This window comes from Anolis carolinensis, chromosome 3, assembly GCF_035594765.1.
Source record: "Anolis carolinensis isolate JA03-04 chromosome 3, rAnoCar3.1.pri, whole genome shotgun sequence".
NCBI lineage: Eukaryota > Metazoa > Chordata > Lepidosauria > Squamata > Dactyloidae > Anolis > Anolis carolinensis.
The window spans coordinates 193,634,433-193,652,700 of record NC_085843.1 but is presented as its reverse complement, the minus strand read 5'-3'; the positions used below and the strand labels follow the sequence as shown (position 1 = coordinate 193,652,700).

The 18,268-nt window shown below is 38.1% G+C and overlaps 1 protein-coding gene across 1 annotated transcript in view; it reads right to left on the bottom strand.

The window, feature by feature from the left end:
* Positions 1-18,268, bottom strand: part of htra1 (HtrA serine peptidase 1) — a 52,849-nt gene that overhangs the window by 9,427 nt on the left and 25,154 nt on the right. The window contains exons 2-3 of the mRNA XM_003218617.4: positions 14,954-15,053; positions 14,323-14,527 (exon numbers count right to left, since the gene is read on the bottom strand). Of these exons, the coding sequence (XP_003218665.1) occupies positions 14,323-14,527; positions 14,954-15,053 (305 nt within the window). The remainder of the gene's footprint in view (positions 1-14,322; positions 14,528-14,953; positions 15,054-18,268) is intronic.

The following is an 18,268-nucleotide window of genomic DNA, read 5'->3' as shown; positions in this document are numbered from 1 at the left end:
AATGATATAGTACAATATAGTAATTTAATATTTATATTGTGCTATCCTAATAATAAATTGTATGTACATTTGATTTGCCAGCCGCTCTGAGTCCCCTCCGGGGTGAGAAGAGCGGGATATAAATGTAATAAAATAAATAAATATAAATTAATATAGTTGCACAAAGATATCTTTCTTCTAAAGAAATTGTGTTTGTTAACCTTCAAAGACATAAAGTAGTTTTGTTTATATACTACTTAATTGAGCTGAAACACTTTGAAATATATCTTACACACACATCTAGAGAAGAGGGAAATTAGGGGGACCAGAAGACTGAAATACACTGAAGCAGCATAATGTGTTCTATAACCTGTCTAAAATGGTATATCTATCAGATCAACCACTGATAAGAGCAATAACTCTCCTGAGACAGACACACATTTTCATAGCCTTGGGATACCTTCTGGCAAGAGAAATTAGCTATATAATAAATAGCTGGTGAGTAATGCAATAATCCTCAATTGTGCTGAGTCTTCAAGCCTGGGCCAATATTGGGTGAAATCTTAATTCAAAGTCAAATACTGTATGAGCTGGCTCAGGATCATCTATGTGATTCAACATGCCTTCTGGAAAGAGTTAGCCTTTTCTTCGTGGGTTTAAAACAAAATTTGTTACAAAATCCCTTCCTCAGCAGATGTTATAAAACATGGTTGCAAAACAAAATGAGTAGCATACAGAAAGTTTCCATCTTCTTATCTTTTTTTAAAAAAGACATCATTAAGCAGAAATCTCTTGAGATAAGACTGCCACTCAATGTGGCAACCATTATGCACTTATATAAACGGAAGTCTCTTCCTTTTTCTTTTGGAAACGGGTCCAGTTGAGCTCAAATGTTTAACCAAATAAATCAGGACCTTAGAACACTATCAAATGTAAAGGGTTCAGCTAGCTTGCAACGTTAACATAAAACCAACTTAGCTCAAAATGTTTTTGCATTACAAGTATCACTTGTAATATTTACAATGTTTTTGCATTACAAGTATCACTCTTCAATATTAATTATGATTTGACACAGGCATGAAGACTCATGGGATGTGTTGAAAGCCATACGTATTACCTTAAAGCAATAAAAGTTCAAATTTGCTTACAAAGTTTATTCCTCCCAGATTTAAAGGGAAGACTGTTTTTCCTTTAAATGTGCAATGAATGCAATCCATAGATATGCAGATATAGGACCAAGCTTTTGAAGTGTGTTTGACTTCCTTAGAAATTATTGGCACTCCTAATTATCATATTTTTGGTGGAAAGAGGTTTCTGATTTAGTGACTGGTGCTGCCAAGATTGACAGAAATGAACCCCCCATTTAGTATAGCCATCCGTTTTCAGTTCAGTTGCAAATTCTCCATACAGATAAATAGTGATGTTGAGGAACTATTTGAAGTCTACTTCCCAATTCAATACCCAATTTATTGCTATTGCTTTATCTGTCACACGTAAAGTTTAAAGAATGAACTGTCTTTTCAGTTTGATTGTATTTATCTATTCTAACTTGGTTGTGTAAAGCAAAGATGGAAACAAGCGGCCCTCCAGATTTGTTGACCTGCTACTGCCATCAACACTAATCAGCATAAACATAGGATAATGGGTGCTGCCATTCAAAACATCTGGGAAGTCCCTCCCCCCCGGTCCCTAATGTAGGGTCATCACTATACACAGTCCTTTAAAAGGAGAAGATGGTAGTTAATTCCTGCCAAAAATGTCTAAGAACAAGAAAATATTCAGTACATTAAAAAATAGCACCTCTTGTTCATAAAGAGAGCATCGGAAAAAGGCAGGTGGGAGGGAGAGGGAACTATTTTTGCAAGTAAACTCTATTGGACCGAATTACTTTATAATTAAAATGGAGAGCTTTCTAAAAGCATGGCATGACATTATATGCCTTCCAGCATACAATAAAGGGTGAAAGTCTGGACATGTCATTGATTTAAATCTCTCTGTGTGTGCCCTTCCCTCCTTTCCACACAGTGCTGAGTCACTAACTCATTATATAGCCCAGGGCAAACCATAACCATTTGTTTCTCTACCCCCCGCCCCTCTTTTATTCAATTCCTGCATGATGTGTGCTTTCATGCAAGATTCATACAGCAAAGTATTATCAGATTTTTTTTTCAAATTCTGAAAGCCAAGATAGCTTTTCAACTCATGTGCGTCATAAGCTCTGCTCGGAACACTACATTTGTAGACTCAAATACTATCATGCTGCTCTCCGGGCATAGGAATCTGGATAATCAAGGAAAGTATACAGGAACCCAAACATACTATGATTTATCTTTACTATGATGAGGATCTGACAATAAATACCCATCTCTCCCATCCAATGCTGTTCCTATAAAGGAGAAGTGGTTACCAAGTTATCTCTCTTGCTCTTCTCTTCTAATGTCCCCAGCCATGACAATTAATTCACTAGTAAATTATATGGGACAAATGCAAGATACTCAACTTAGGCAGAAAAAATGAAATGTAAAGATAAAGAATGAGGGATGTGTGGCTTGATAGCAGTATGTGAAAAAGATTTTGTAGTCTTCATGGACAACAAGTTAAAAATGAGCCAGCAATGCGATGCGGCAGCTTAAAAAGCCAATAGGAATGCGATTTTCCTGCGTCTTGGCAAGGGGTTGGACTGGATGGCCCAAGAGGTCTCTTCCAACTCTTATTATTCCATGTGATAACCTCTTTGCTTCACAGTTTTGTTGGAATGGTAGAGTATAATTCAAAGAAAACAGATTTTGTTGAACATTCATCACTTAAGTGCAAATTAATCTATATTCAAAATAATAAAAAATGGCCCTCAGCCCAGATAATAGTTCTTTCAATAATCTCTGAAATGGTTGCTACCGTTTTCTCCAGACCTACCAAGATAGTCACAGAAATGGCTTCTGGATAAAAACCACAGTACAGATTCAGGCACTAGGCGCTACCATACCTGCTTGAGATAGTATTCAAGAATGCTAAAAATCTCAGAAATACAGCTTCCATTATTCAGTTTACAGAGCACCCCTGGACTCTGAATATATGCTTGTTCCAGAAATATTGAAAGGTGGTAATGAGGAAAGCTAAAAACTGGAAGAATCAATATAACCTTGTAGATCTAAAAATCTAGTATCCAACTTCTTCTAGGATTTAGGATCCATTCCCTTGTCCCTCTATCCCCTCATCCTGCCTTCAGAGATGTAATTATCAGTGCATGAGAAGACATGTAGCAGTCTTAACTGAACAGCAGTGATCTGGGAGAATAAGTGACGTCAAGACTTAGAAAAACCTTACTATATTAAGGAAGGAATTCCATTTTATTTGTTAACACAATGCCAGGAAAAACAGTATACTTCCAACTTCAATATGTTCACAGGCTTATAATATTTTCACACACTCTGCTAGATTCCTACTGTATCAATAATACACCAGTAAGAATGCAGCAGAAAAAATAGACACTACTTTATGTTGTGAAGTCACAGCGTAATTAGATGTTATTTCATTATTTTAATGTAATGTTTTCTTTTTAATTATGTTTTATTCTTTTAAGTCTATATCTGAACTATTTCAATACTGTGATTTATATGTTGCTTTATTATTCTTTTCAGATGGCAAGTTCTTTTCATCTTGAGTTCCTATTTTGTGAGAAAATCAGGATACAATTGATACAACAGTAACAACAACAACAACAACAACAACAATTATGATGCTGTAGGTTGGCTGCATCCTCAAACATGTAACATGGCGTTCAATTACTCTAACAAAAAACCTGCACTATGCCAATGTCCATCAAAACAAGCACGCATGCCCCTTTCTTTACTAATACAGCAACAGTGCTATATGGGTAAACATTATGGCTAGAGGTATTTTTAAGTTACTATACTTAAAAACTACATCAAGTGTAGTAACAGTCACCAGTTTAATTCCCATGCAGTCATGCTGGCCACATGTCTTTGGAGGTGTCTACGGACAACGCTAGTTCTTTGGCTTAGAAATGGAGATGGGCATCGATCCCCAGAATCAGGCACAAGTAGACTTAATGTCAGAGGAAAACATTTATCTTTACCTATACTGTACTGAAAAATAAACATGGAGAACTATAACATATTGCTCAGCTGGGAATTTTCTTCAGGCTATGCAGGAAGCTATATAATACTTTATGTACTCTCTACAGCTTTTAACACTTTACAATTGGAACCATCTTACTAAATGAACACATACAAGATGTAAAGGATTTTATTATACTCCTAGACCTGGGAAGCGTTCAATGAAGCATGAAAGAAACTCAACTACGTATCACTTTTGAACAAACAGAAAAATAACCAACTCTTCCAATTAAAACCTTTTAATTTTAGCAAATGGCCTGTTAAACAGACACCATAAAAACAAGAACTTCCAAAGGTACTTTTAAAAGTAATTGATTGAAGTGACAGTCCAAATCAAATCCTAATAAATTGGTGGCAATTTATTAGAAGTAATCCTTTTAATTATAGTTCAACCCCCCTTATCTACAGAATCAATAAAGATGGTTTTGAAACATGATGGTTCAAAACATTTTTCCCTATGATTCCATTTTTGTATCCACATGCAAGATCCTCGGCTAATTTGTTTCTATCAAAGCAGTGCTTCAGGTCAACCCCATTTAGTTCTCAAAAGCAATTGCGAACTTTTGTCCTTCTAATTTCTCTTTAACCCACTATTTTCCTTTCTATTTGTCAGATCAGTTCATGTGGTTTTCTTGCCCTCTGTTAACACTGTGGTTACTGAATTTGTGTGGCCAGAGAACTTGAATTTTTTTTCCTGTGTACACAGCCGTTGCAAAGCAGCAAAGCAAACTTTGGGTGTTTATTCATAACTGTGCTACTAGCCAACAGTTTTTAATTTTTAAAAAACTGGTTGAATTTCAGAGGTGCCTCTTATGAAACATGTGGAAGTGATTTTAACAATAAAAGATATAACCTGACCTCAGAAAGCTTAGTCTCATATGTTTACTTCACAGTGGTTTAAGAGATCTAATGCACACAGACTTCAAAAAAGAAAACAATATCATTTTTCTTGTCATTATTTTCAAATTGCGGTAATAGTCGCTAGTTATTTCCCAAAAAACATTTTAAGACGGACCTCCCTCAAAGAACATCAAAGTAAAACTAAGCAGTGAACTGAGGGTGGAGAGGTGAGTAGGCAATGGGATTTTCTGGCACAGAATCACCTAGACGTTTGAGCATATTAACCATATACTAGATCACAAGCAAGCAGACAGGTAGGTGGCAAACAAGCAAGGAAGTGAACTTTACTAGTTCTTTGAATTTGTAAGAAACCTTGTGCATGTCAAAAATGGTCATCATAGGGATGAAACTAGGCAAGCATCCAGAGGACAGACTATGAGACTTAAGAGCCTCAATTTTTGACAAATGATCGTCTAGCATTGTATGTGGACCCCAAATGATAATTAAATCAAATTGAAATGTCAGTTACTTGAACCTAAGTATCATGTTGTCTAGTTTCAGTAAATCATATTTTCAGGTAACTAAGCTTTGCTGGGGGGGGGGGGGGCTAGTGGCACAGTGCGTTAAAGCGCTGAGTTGCTGAACTTGCGGACCAAAAGGTGCCAGGTTCAAATCCCGGGAGCGGAATGAGCGCCCGCTGTTAGCCCCAGCTCCTGCCAACCTAGCAGTTGAAAACATGCAAATGTGAGTAGATCAATAGGTACTGCTCCAGCGGGAAGGTAATGGCGCTCCATGCAGTCATGCCAGCCACATGACCTGGAGATGTCTATGGACAACGCCGGCTCTTTGGCTTAGAAATGGAGATGAGCACCAACCCCCAGAGTCGGTCACGACTGGACTTAATGTCAGGGGAAACCTTTACCTTTACCTTAAGCTTTGCTGAGTTCAGTCATGATGTCAAAATGCAGTGAGTCGAAAGCAGAACTAAAAGCTTCTCCACAGCTGGACCAAAGGACAAGTTTAGGTTGAATTTCCCCCCTTCAAGGGAATCAGACATAGGTAGCTTTCACAAATATTTCCAGCAGTATCCCAAGATGCCATTTTAAACCACTATATTGCTTGGAACTTCTAAAGCCAAAAGAAATGTCTTTCTTCTAACCTTATCTATTTCTGGGACATTTAGATTACCAAGTGAATTCTGATAAGAGCTATGTTCAAGCACTCAACTCTCAGAGGAAGAGTCAAGGCAATACCATTACCACCCAAATTATTAATAACATTCGTAGTGGCAGCCTAGAAGGACTTCTTGGCTTCTAGAATCCCAAATCTATGCTTACGGCTTTCTTCTGTAACAGCCTCCATGTGGGAGGTCTGCTCAGTTCCATTCATTTTGGCCTTCAATCAGCTAAAGTGTAATCACAGGATGTGACCTATGTTCATGTTTTGTTGGGCTTTTTTCCTCCTTTTTGGTACAGTTTATTCTTTCAGGGGAAACAGGAAGTTTTAATTAACTATTTGTGGTTTGGCAATACTTCATTAAATGGTTTTAGTCACTGCATGTTGGAGCTTACAAATTATTAAGGTTTGCACATATTGGCCAGAAGTTGTGTCCTTATCTGTACATACTCAGATCTTGCAGAAGGAGGTATTCAATACCTCCTTCCAAACAGCCACCAACCCGGGAAACTACAGCAACCAGGAAGATGCTGTATATAATCTTATTCCTGAAGCCATTGGCTGATTGCAATAGTATGCCTAGGTTTGCACGGTATCCTCTTGAGTTCTGAAGAAAGAGCAGCCATATGTTGGGACTTTGAGTTCAAGAAGAACTGGAACAAAGCAGGCATGTCCTTATACCTGAGCTGATCTGAGGTTAAGGGGATGGATCTATGCCTAGCAGCTCTTCACCAGTTGTTGATATGTACCAAGGGAAGCAACTGGGCAGATTGCAAATCTACATATGCTGGTGGAGACTTATGCAATGTAGAACCTAGACTGTTGTTTCTTACATATAAACCCATGAAAAAAGTTATAGGAAATCATGTGGATAAAAATATTTCTTACACTTAATGGGAGGGAAAAGGAGAGTGACTATGAAAAGATATCTAACTGCTACATCACTCAAAGGGTTCTGACAATTAAAGGATACTGTGCAGTTATTTTATCTCTTCTCCTAGCAGATTTTGGCAGGTAAGAGCACACTTGGAAAAAACAATGGAAAAAATCAATAAGAGGAAGGGATGCAAATTGAAAATAATAGTGTTTAGACATCTCAAATATTTCCATGAACTAAACCGAACAATTACCCTAGAAAAAACTACATCCTGAAGTACTCACAGTGGACAATTATCCTGTATAATATAAACATCAAGATCCATACCAGTAATTCAGTTTTTCAGTTCTGATGCTATAGGTTTTTATACAGGCTGTAAATATCATTTTCCCAGTTTAACACTGCTTTATGATAAATATTTTTACACTCAAAATAATATATCTTGCTATTTTCCTTTTGTCTTATCCCTTACTGTTCTCATTGCAGTCCAAAAAATACAGCATAGTATGTGTATTGAACTATCTCATGCCTGACAGTGCTTTTTGAACATTTTGTGGGAAGAAGGGAAGCTATATAGCAGGAAAATAAAGGGAATGCTAAAAAAACTAAAAAAGCAAACAGATACTAGTGTGCTTCAGGTATTTATTTGAACCTGAACTTCATCTCTGGAAAATATTTTTAATTGCCCTATATGAACCAAAGATGCATTATCTAAAATATCAATTACATTGACAAACATTTTGAATACAAGTTAAGAATGTTTAAAAGTCATGTGTTCTGGAGAATACAGAGAAAAATGTTCAAGTTATTTTTTTGAAGATATGCGAAAACATATATTTGGCTGGGTACATTGTCCCTATTCATGGGTAGTTTCAGGATTTATTTATGGTAATAAGAAATGATTTAGACATGGCAATATGATGCTATCACTAATTATGGTATATCACTAAATGAACTAAGCATCTGAATCATTGTAAGGCAGGTCATGACGTTCTTTTTCCCAAAATAACTTTTTCTCCTCCACTCAATAGCAAAAAAAAGGGGGGGGAGGGGGAGGGAGTAACAATTAAAGAAAATTCATTCTCCCAAGATAATCTTAAGAAATGGGGGTTACAAAGTGGAGTCCACGACATACGAGTGTGGAGAAGAGCAAACCACAGACCTCTTACAATGCAGTCTGAGCCCCACCACATACACAATAGAAGACCATCTTACAGCATCACCAGGGGCACTCAAAGTGGCCAGCTTCTGGTCAAAGAACATTTAGTATAATGCCAATTTTTTAACTTTTGTGTGGTTTTACTATATATTATAACTGTATTCTCAATTCGCTTCAGACACGATAAATAAATTCTCCAAGATCTCGAATTTTAATCATCCAATTCACCATGTACCTCCCTGTAGGTTTTGTCAGCACAATCTTATGGAAAGAGCATGGGGAATTTTTCAGAGATCTGTTTTTCATTTGCACTGAATTCTTTTCCATGGAAAGTGGGTTAGGCAGTGGAAACCAGTTAGTTCTACTGGTGCTTGCAATTTAATGCTTTATTTAATTTCCTTTCCTGTTTAAAAAAAGCAGGCTGTCCTAAGCCAGGAGAACAGCACTTAAAGGAAAATTGTATGCATGGGAATGCAGGAACAGGACTATTTTAGAAATGTCAGCAGAGTGGAATCTTAAGAGCAAAACGCTGTGCATTTTTAAAACCACAGACATTCCATACCCCATGATAGTCCTCTTATCTAGCCAAAGGAAGAAATGCTTTGCTTCAGTTTCAGAAACAGAATTATGGGAAGGATATGTTCAGCAATCATTTAAAGGGTATTAAATATTCTAGTCAGCTAAAAAATTTTAAGTCTATGTTGAGTTCATATTGCATAAACTAAAAAAAAGGACTGAATAGGAATATTTCCTAGAGTGTATTATTTTACTCTTTCCAGAAACAATACATAAAACAATCCAGGAAGCAATGTTTAAAAGGAAATTGCTGGACTCAGCTACTGCACACACTTCCTCTCTTCATCTTTGCCAAAAGATGAAACTCGCAGCAGTATCCACCATAGTCAGTAAAATATCTGGTTTTGTATTTCCTACACAGTTAGAAACAGAGCTTGGAAATGTTTTTTCTACTACAATTTTTTTAACTTCAAAGTCCACAGGGGCACTGTCACATTGCCAAGCTCAAAACAAAAGCCCAATGAATCTAGACTGTGTGCAAAATAAGTGGATGTCACCAGCACCATGGAGAAAAGCAGGACTTCCCTTTTATATATGTGGCCGTGAGAAGTGAAAAAAATATCCTAAAATTCCACAGATGCCACCGCACACATGAATTAAAATGAGTAAATATACTATGTATTTATCAGAAGGAGAAACTAGAACAATCATGATAAACGTAATGACACATAATGCTTAATAGCTCCTCCATCTCTTTTGATACTAGTCACCCATCAATCCCCATTTGAACACATTCCCCTGCTTTTTCATTTGACTGTGTATTGGACCCAGCTGCTAGAAAATTGACTTTAAAAAAACATTCTCTAGGCCTACTTCTTTCACCTGTATAAGTAATCTTACAATTGCTGAATTTCTGTATGGCTCAGCATAGCATAATAGTTCCACATGGACTAACTCCCAGATTTATTGCTGAGCTGCACACTCCTCATGACGAATGCTGTGGACCTTGGGCATGAGTACCAGAAAAGCATCTAACTATGTCCCCATAACCTGGCATGAAATGTTTACCCTATATACTCATGCATAAACCTGCCAGTTTTAGTTGTTGTTTTTTTTTAAAGGGTAACCCAAAAGGTATCAGTTGACTTGTCCAAAAGTGAATATGAATACTATGCCCAAACCCTTTATCAAAAAAGAAATCATCCCCTTGTTTGATAAGAGTAGTGAAAGGCAAGAACCTATACTATCCCAGGAGAAGCTAAGACACACCAACTCCCTCTGCTCCTCCCATCGTGGCACCACTTCTGATTTTTTGAATGCCTAGATCAGGGGTCCCCAAACTAAGGCCCAAGGTTATTTACCTGGCCCCCTCCCTCAGTTTTAGACTTAGGCTCGCCCAAAGTATGAAATGACTTGAAGGCACACAACAACAATCCCAATTAACTTTACTATCTCATTGGTCAGAAGCCAACACTTCCCATTGAAATCCTAGTAGGTTTATGTTGGTTATTCTTATTTTTAAATATTGTGTTATTCTTTCATTGTTGTTGTTGTTTGCACTACAAATAAGACATGTGCAGTGTGCATAGGAATTTGTTCGTATTTTTTTTCAAATGATAATTCGGCCTCTCAACAGTTTGAAGGATTGTGGACCGGCCCGCTGCTTAAAAAGTTTGAGGACCCCTGGCCTAGATGGATACATGGCAACAATCGTGGGCCTCCTTGAGATGGTACTAGCTCTTTCCCCTCTCTATGGAATGACCCTTGATTTATCCATGGGTCATATAAAAATCTTTATTCCCCCCCCCCCCAAAAAAAACCTGTCCTCAGTTTGTACAAGGGTTTAGATATAAGTATACATTATCCATATGCGAGAGGTCTCAGCATATGTCATCATTTCATGTCTGGCTATGGAAATACAGTAAGTGCTTCTCTAATCGTTCCCCAGTCAAGGAAGTGAGGTTGGGTTTCCAATCTAGGGGTGGGAGTTTGGTGATTGCAGTAAGAAGAAGGAAAATATCATTTACCCAAAAAAGACAGACACAGGCTTAAGGCTGCCTTTAAACAGCATATTTGTCTAACAGGATAAACAGTCCATGTTTAATAATGCTTTGAAATAATTCTATTTTGAGTGTTGGAGCTGCTATGAATGTGTGCCTTATCACACTGGGGTCACACATAAATACTGGCTACACTTGACCCTGTTAATTGTTTAAATCATGCCAGAAGCATCCTGACAATCTACTAATGAACTAAAAACATTGATTGTAAACGTCTGGGAGCCTAGGCACGTGCTTCTGCATGCAGCTGGGGAATCAGTTTGATCCTTTTGTGGTTTTTCAAATTGTAGCATTCTGACTCAGTACATCCTATGTTTGTCAAAAGAGACAGCAAAAAATGAAGGAAGGAACCAAAAGACGTGACAGTACATATTGTTCAGGTTCACTCCTCACACCAACCACACTGCCAATAGTGGCCTGAGAAATTACTTAGTGTTAGAAATTGATGAGATCCTGCCAATTGTAATAGGAAGCTTGAAATAATACTTAAGGGTGGATTTACACTGCCCTATATCCTAGGATCCGATCCCAGATTATCTACTTATCCCAGTTTGTCTGGAAGTGTAGACTCATATAATCCAAATCAAAGCATATAATCTGAGAACAGATCCTGGGATATAGGGCAGTGTAGATCTAGCCTCATTCTTTTCCTTACCACTTGTGTAGCTTCCTTACCTTTTATATTATAGACATATTAATAAAAATAGCTAATGGTAGCAAAACACTACCTAATGGCATTCTATCAGTTGTTGCAAAGCAACACATAGTTCCTTATTAGGTTCCTTTACATATTTACTCAATAGGTTTATAGAATACAGGCAAGAAGGGATGTGATGCAGTGGATGGGGTGAGGAAGAGTAATGTGATAATGACAAAGCAATCATAAAGCTACAGAACAGTTTTACAGGATTATTCTACACAGGACAAATAGGGACATTTCTTCAATAAAGTGACATAAATCTGACACAAGAAACAATAACATCAAGGACAATTAATTGCTGACCTAAAAAAAACTGGTGGAGAAAAAGGAAATTGCAAGACAAGAGTGGAAAATGAGACCGCTGAGACAAGACACATTCGCATTTTCTAATATGTTAGCAGACATCTGAATAGAGATAATGGCTCCTTTGCATAAGAAAGTCCAGAAAAGTACATTGTTTGGGGATGCATGCAGTCATCAAGACTTTTTATGATCTTCAATTCTTCTACACTTGCTAGAGTGTACCTTTTCTGGCCTAAAAATGAACTCTACTTATCAAGACCATAAGTCGACTTTTTGCCACCTCCTTTTTAATTTTTTTTTCATTTTGCCTCCCATGACATAGGACAGGTTTAATTAAGATGGTGTCAATAACAGCAACAAAATGTTCCTCAAGAATAGTCTCTAGTTTCAACACAGCCAACATACCTGAAATTATTGCTTTTGTGCTCAAATGACCCAACAGCTATTAAGCTGCTAGAATGTTTATGTCAAGATCTTTAGAGGTTTGTGGCCATTATGAAAACTGTCCCATTTCATTCTAATCTCATCCCAGCAACTATTTGGCTGTACATTTGTACCTGAGGCATGAATATTGTACTTATCAGTGCATCTGAAAAAAGGGGATTGTGATCCATGAAACCCCATGCTAAATAATCAGTTAACCTCAAAGGTGGGAAAGTGTGTCTGTGTTCCCACTTCGACACTTTGCAATTTAAAATGACTAGGCGTTTTTCTTTTTCAATATGCCAAACTATATAAAACAACATGCACACCTGAGTCATTAAAGGAAGTCTCTAAAATAACATGAAAACAGTGGGCAAAGCAAGCTCACCACATTAAAACCAGGGAGGACTCCAGGGCATAAATAAACATTATTCTTACCACATTTTGGGACAAATATCAAGCACATGCTAGAAGATGTAGTCCTAAAAGACTGAGTTATGTTGTAATAGAGCATTCTGCTCCCAAGTAAACGCAGCCAGTCAATTGGGGCACATCTGCACAGCAACAGCTTGTTTTTGTTTTTAGCTAGGCAAAAACAGAAGGAGGCTCCACGCAAAAGATAAGTCCCTTCTGCCCAAGAGTAACCCTATGTTAAGAAAGTTGGCAGGTTCCCTCAAAAACAATTTTCCAGTCATGTTGACAATTTGCTTGATGTTCTTCCTTGCACGTGAACTGAAGATTGCTCTACACACAGTGGTTCCCAACCTGTGGTCCTCCAGGTGTTTTGGACTTCAGCTGCCACAATTCCTAACAGTTGGTAAGCAGGCTGTGATTTTCTGGGAGTTGAAATCCAAAAACAACTGGATGGCCAAAGATTGAGGACCACTGCTCTACAGCAATGTATTTCATCTCTTGAGACATGTTCAAACAAGTTTCTTAACTATATGATATTCCCTGTATGACATATTTGTCAAGGATCCACTTGGACAGAAGCTATTGTGTGTGTGTGTGTTGGGGGGGGGGGTTACCGTCCAGGCACACAGTTGTACGAATCTTTTACCAAAGTAATCCTGTAGAGCTGGTCAAAACATACAGTCATTGCTCCACATTTGTGCTTTTGACTTTTGAGGATTTCATTATTCATAGATTTGATTAAAAACAATTCCCTAGGAATCTCTAGGTCCTCCAGTGTGACTCTATAAATCAGCTTCCTCCAATCAAGCTGGAGGACATGGAAATTTCAAGAGAGAAAACCTTCCCTGTCCTCCAATATGATTCTATGTTCAGTTTCCAGAGAATGTAGACCATAGAGGCATGCTGGAAGACATAGAAAATCCAAGAGAGGTTTTCTTTCAGATTGAAAAAAAATAACAATTCTTTATTCACTGTGTTTTCACTTTCATGAGGGTCCTGTACCCCTAACCCTAGCAAATGTGAAGGGCTGATTATACATGATATTCCTGTTCCAAATGATTAAAATGCAGGTGTGTGTGTGTGTGTGGAGGAGGGAAACAACTACCCATCCCCCATCTCAGTTTTGGTATGACAATCTCGTATCTCAATGGAGATCCCTCATACAAAATTTCAAATGTTAGGAAATCAGCATTTAGAGTAGCATTTATATATTTAAGAGAAGAAAACTTTTGGAGCTAGGTATTTCAAAGGCACAGAGACGTTTTCCTGTATTGAGTTTTTCTGAAAGTGTGCATGGCAATAACAAACTCATGCTAGTGTGCCAAATATTTTTGTTTCCGCTCCACTAAATCTTTGTTTCTTTTCCTAGTTGAACAACTATCAGATGAGAAAGACTCAAATAAGCAATTCCTTTTAGATTCTGGAATGTACACACAAGTAAACTCACCATTTTACATTAGCAGGGACCAGGTTGGGGACCATTTTACATTAGCAGAAGCACAAAACAGGTTTTTGTTTTACTTTGCAAGAGGTAGCTGCAGAACACACAGCAGGTCAAAATGTTTTTAGACTCATCCCCCATACTGCAATCCTGAATATTATTTATATGGAGTTTTAATAAACTCAAAAGTAAATAAAATCAATGGAACTTAGTTCAGTTATACAGTTGGAAAGTCTATATTGAAAGAATATTAGAGCACTGCTAGACAATTGATGCATCTTACTTATCACTGACTCACCTGAGTGTCTATTTTTATTAGTGCAATATCTGCTTTTTCGTCGACATCTTTAATTTTAGCTTCATATGTGACACCATTCTTCAGTTCCACTTTTACTTTGTTTTTATTGGTAACCACATGGGCATTAGTAACTATCAATCCATCTTCAGAAACAATGAATCCTGAGCCACTGGCAACAATAACTTCCCTCTTTGAAAAAGGCAGCCTAGAAGAAAATAATTTTGGGGGGAAAGAAGTATATGAACACAGTGTTAAAAGATAGTAAAAACAATCTGCCTCTTTGATTTTTTTTATACTGAGAAGGCACACTTGGGTTTTGTAAAATCTCAGATACTAATTTCACAACATATTCATTACTGCATCAATTTCCTTTTCACTTGGCAAATATTTAAGAAAATGTCAACATGTAACTTTATTCATTGTCTAAAGTCAATTGTTAGTCCTGATTAGAGGAGACCTATTGAATCGATGGGATTTAAATAAGTATTGATATAAAAGGCCCTATTCACTGGAAGGGGTAATTCTAGTTGGAATTAACAGTTAATATTATGCTTAAAACAATATGTTTACAGAAGTACACAAAAAGCAAAAAGTCACAAGGGAAATTATAAAATTTGGATCTTTTGCTTACTTGCGAAACAATTCAATATGAACAACAGCCGGGGCGATCTTCTCTACCACATCTGCAATGAAGTTGTATTTGTGCCGCAAGCTATTGGGATCTTCCTGGCCTGAGGAGTAAAACAGAAAACAACTTGTCATCAGTTATGAACAGGACATAAGGAATTGTATAAAGAATTGCAAAACATTCGTCTTAAAAGAGAAGCTTGTGGCCAATGAAGTTTTACAACAATGTCTCAAAACTTCACTTTTAGGGGCAGAAGAAAGATTATATTTAATTACCAGAGTAGTACAGAACAAAAGTGAATCCAATAACAAACATTGAAGGGGACTGTATTTCACTCTCCAGACATTACTTCCCCTATAGTACTAACTGAGGGTGCATCTACACAGTAGAATTAATGCAGTTTGCCACCACACTACGTGCCATGGCCCAAAGCCATGGAAACATAGCAGCTATAATTTTACAAAGTCTGTAGCCTTCTCTGCCAAATAGTGCTTTTGCAGCACCAAACTACAACTCCCATGATTCTATAGCATTGAGCCATGGCAATTAAAATGGTGTCAAACTGCACTGATTTTACCTTGGGATAATGAACGAATCCCATGTTAAATGAAAGGATCTCATCTTGGGAGAAAGAGGGAATATAAAATCAATCAATAAGTGACACTAACATGTTTACATAGAAGGGTCTTGTTTTGTACCTCAAGTTCAACTTGGAAAAACTGCCTTCTTACCGTCTATATGGGTCATTCTTAAAAAACCAAAATATGGAGTCTCATTTCAGGAAACAGTTCAGTTATGAATTAATGCACACACAAGCATATGAACTGGGTGAAATATTTTTATATATACATACTCTTTAGCCAGGTATTGCCCATTTGCCTTTCACTTTAGAGATAATCGAATGTATCAGCGACAGAAAAGAGGGACTGTTTCTCTTTCCTTTTTAAAGTAATTTGTTGAAACCTGAAGTCCTTTCCTACTTATGGCATCCCTATCACAGGATTTTCCTGGCAAGATTTGTTTAGAGTGGGTTTTTCTTTGCCTTCCTCAGAGGCAACGCTCAAGAGTGGTGACAACAAAGAGAAGCTAAAACAATTTCCTTTTCTGATGTTTATCCACTCAAATCCCCAGCCAATGCTTTTCCATCAACGGAGAAAGGGGAGATCTGAATAAAAATAGCACAGTATTTGTTCTAATTATTAATATTAACAAAGTTCCCAGACATGACCTCCAATGTTGCTTTACACATAATTAAGTCTTATATGCAGTTTAATCTTTACTATTAGCAAAAATTACATTCTCTGTTTGCCTGTGCTTCTTATCGGTTACAAAATAGGTTTTGCTTTTTAAAAGATTATGAGCTTAATGTGGTGACCTCACCATCAAGGCATCTACCAGCAGTTTCAGTGGTGGAAGTGTTCATTCAGACAATAAACGGCAGCACTGAAAGCTCAAAGAAGTTGAATCTTTATCCTAAAATACAGTGCATGTGTATGTGTGATCTCATTTGCCCTCTTTGATTTATTAGTTACTGCTGCCATGCAAAAGTAGTAATTTGAATCTACAGCTCTAAATCTCTTTTCCAGAATGGCCCTACTGTTTGCTGTTAAGACATTTTAATGCAGTGATTGATCTTTAATAAAAGCAAGCTGCTTCAGTGCTGATAACTACGCTGTTATGCAGTAATCTATTCATTACTGTATGCCTATCTAAAATGGTCATTACATGCCTAAGAAGCTGCTTTTGAAAGTATTATGTAACTCGCACTCAGGCCATGATGTGGGCAGAGAAATAATTCCAATAATTTTCTCAACTCACTAAACCTAGTTCTTGTGTGTCTTCAAGTCATTTGTAACTGACAGCAACACTATGGTGAATTTATCACAGTGCTTTCTGGGTGTGGGTGGGGGTGGTAGAGTATTTTGGGCTGGGGTCATTCCTCCTCCTCCACTTACCTCTCTCTCAAAGGTAAAACAGTTTTGTAAAAACGCAGTAAATCTAAGGTGCCATCTAATCTAAGTTGCACCCCGTTTTTGAAGCCCCTTAATACAGCCCCGGTGGCGAAGTGCGTTAAAGCACTGAGCTGGAGACCAAAAGGTCCCAGGTTCAAACCCCGGGAGCGGTGTGAGCGGCCGCTGTTAGCTCCAGCTCCTGCCAACCTAGCAGTTCGAAAACATGCCAATGTGAGTAGATCAATAGGTACCGCTCCAGCGGGAAGGTAACGGCGCTCCATGCAGTCATGCCAGCCACATGACCTTGGAGGTGTCTACGGACAACGCCGGCTCTTCGGCTTAGAAATGGAGATGAGCACCAACCCCCAGAGTCAGACATGACTGGACTTAACGTCAGGGGAAACCTTTACCTTTACCTAATACAGAGAAAACATTGTACCTTAGATTTGCTGAAATAACAGTACGCTTGTGTTTGTGTGTGTGCGCACACATGCGCATGCACGCACACACTCAAAGTCAATAGGAGCTATCCAGTGTATTGAACTATCCACTTTTGCTCATGATTCATACAAATGCACAGCATGTGCCTAAATACTAGAAAGGTCAAACAGTATTTAAAACAGCAGCATTTGGACAGCATGCAGTCTAAGGCAGCTAATGCCTGAAGCCACAGAATCAAAATGGGAGAATAGCAAGTCTTGGCACCAATAGAGAAAGCACAGGTATAGTTTGTATGTGGAAAGCGTGGTTGTCACTGGTCCTAGAAGCCATTCAAATGACTTTTTTTTCGTGTCAGGAGCAACCGGGGTTGCTTCTGGAGTGAGAGAATTGGCCGTCTGCAAGGACGTTGCCCAGGGGACGCCCAGATGTTTTGATGTTTTTACCATCCTTGTGGGAGGCTTCTCTCATGTCCCCGCATGGAGCTGGAGATGATAGAGGGAGCTCATCCACACTCCCCCCAGGTGGGATTCGAACCTGGCAGCTTTTAGGTCAGCAACCCAACCTTCAAGTCACTTAGTCCACTACGCCATCTGGGGGCTCCTATTCAAATGACTGATCATGACCTATAAAGTCCTATGTAGCTTGGATGCTAGACTGTGTGAACAGCCCTATCTTCCCATATGAATTGGTTAGGTTCTAAGATCTTCAGGGGGAGGCCTTCTCTTGGTCCCACCACCATCAGAGTCTGGTTGCTGAAAACATGGATGGAGCCTCTCAGTGGTTGCTTCCACTGCCTGGAAAGCCCTTGCACAAGAGGCTAGGCTGGACCTCTTCTCAGCTTTCCTTCTTCTATTTTCTTTAAGAAGGTGATTAATGTATAAGAGGGGGGGGGGGCTTTTACTGGGAATGTTTTATTTATCTTCAA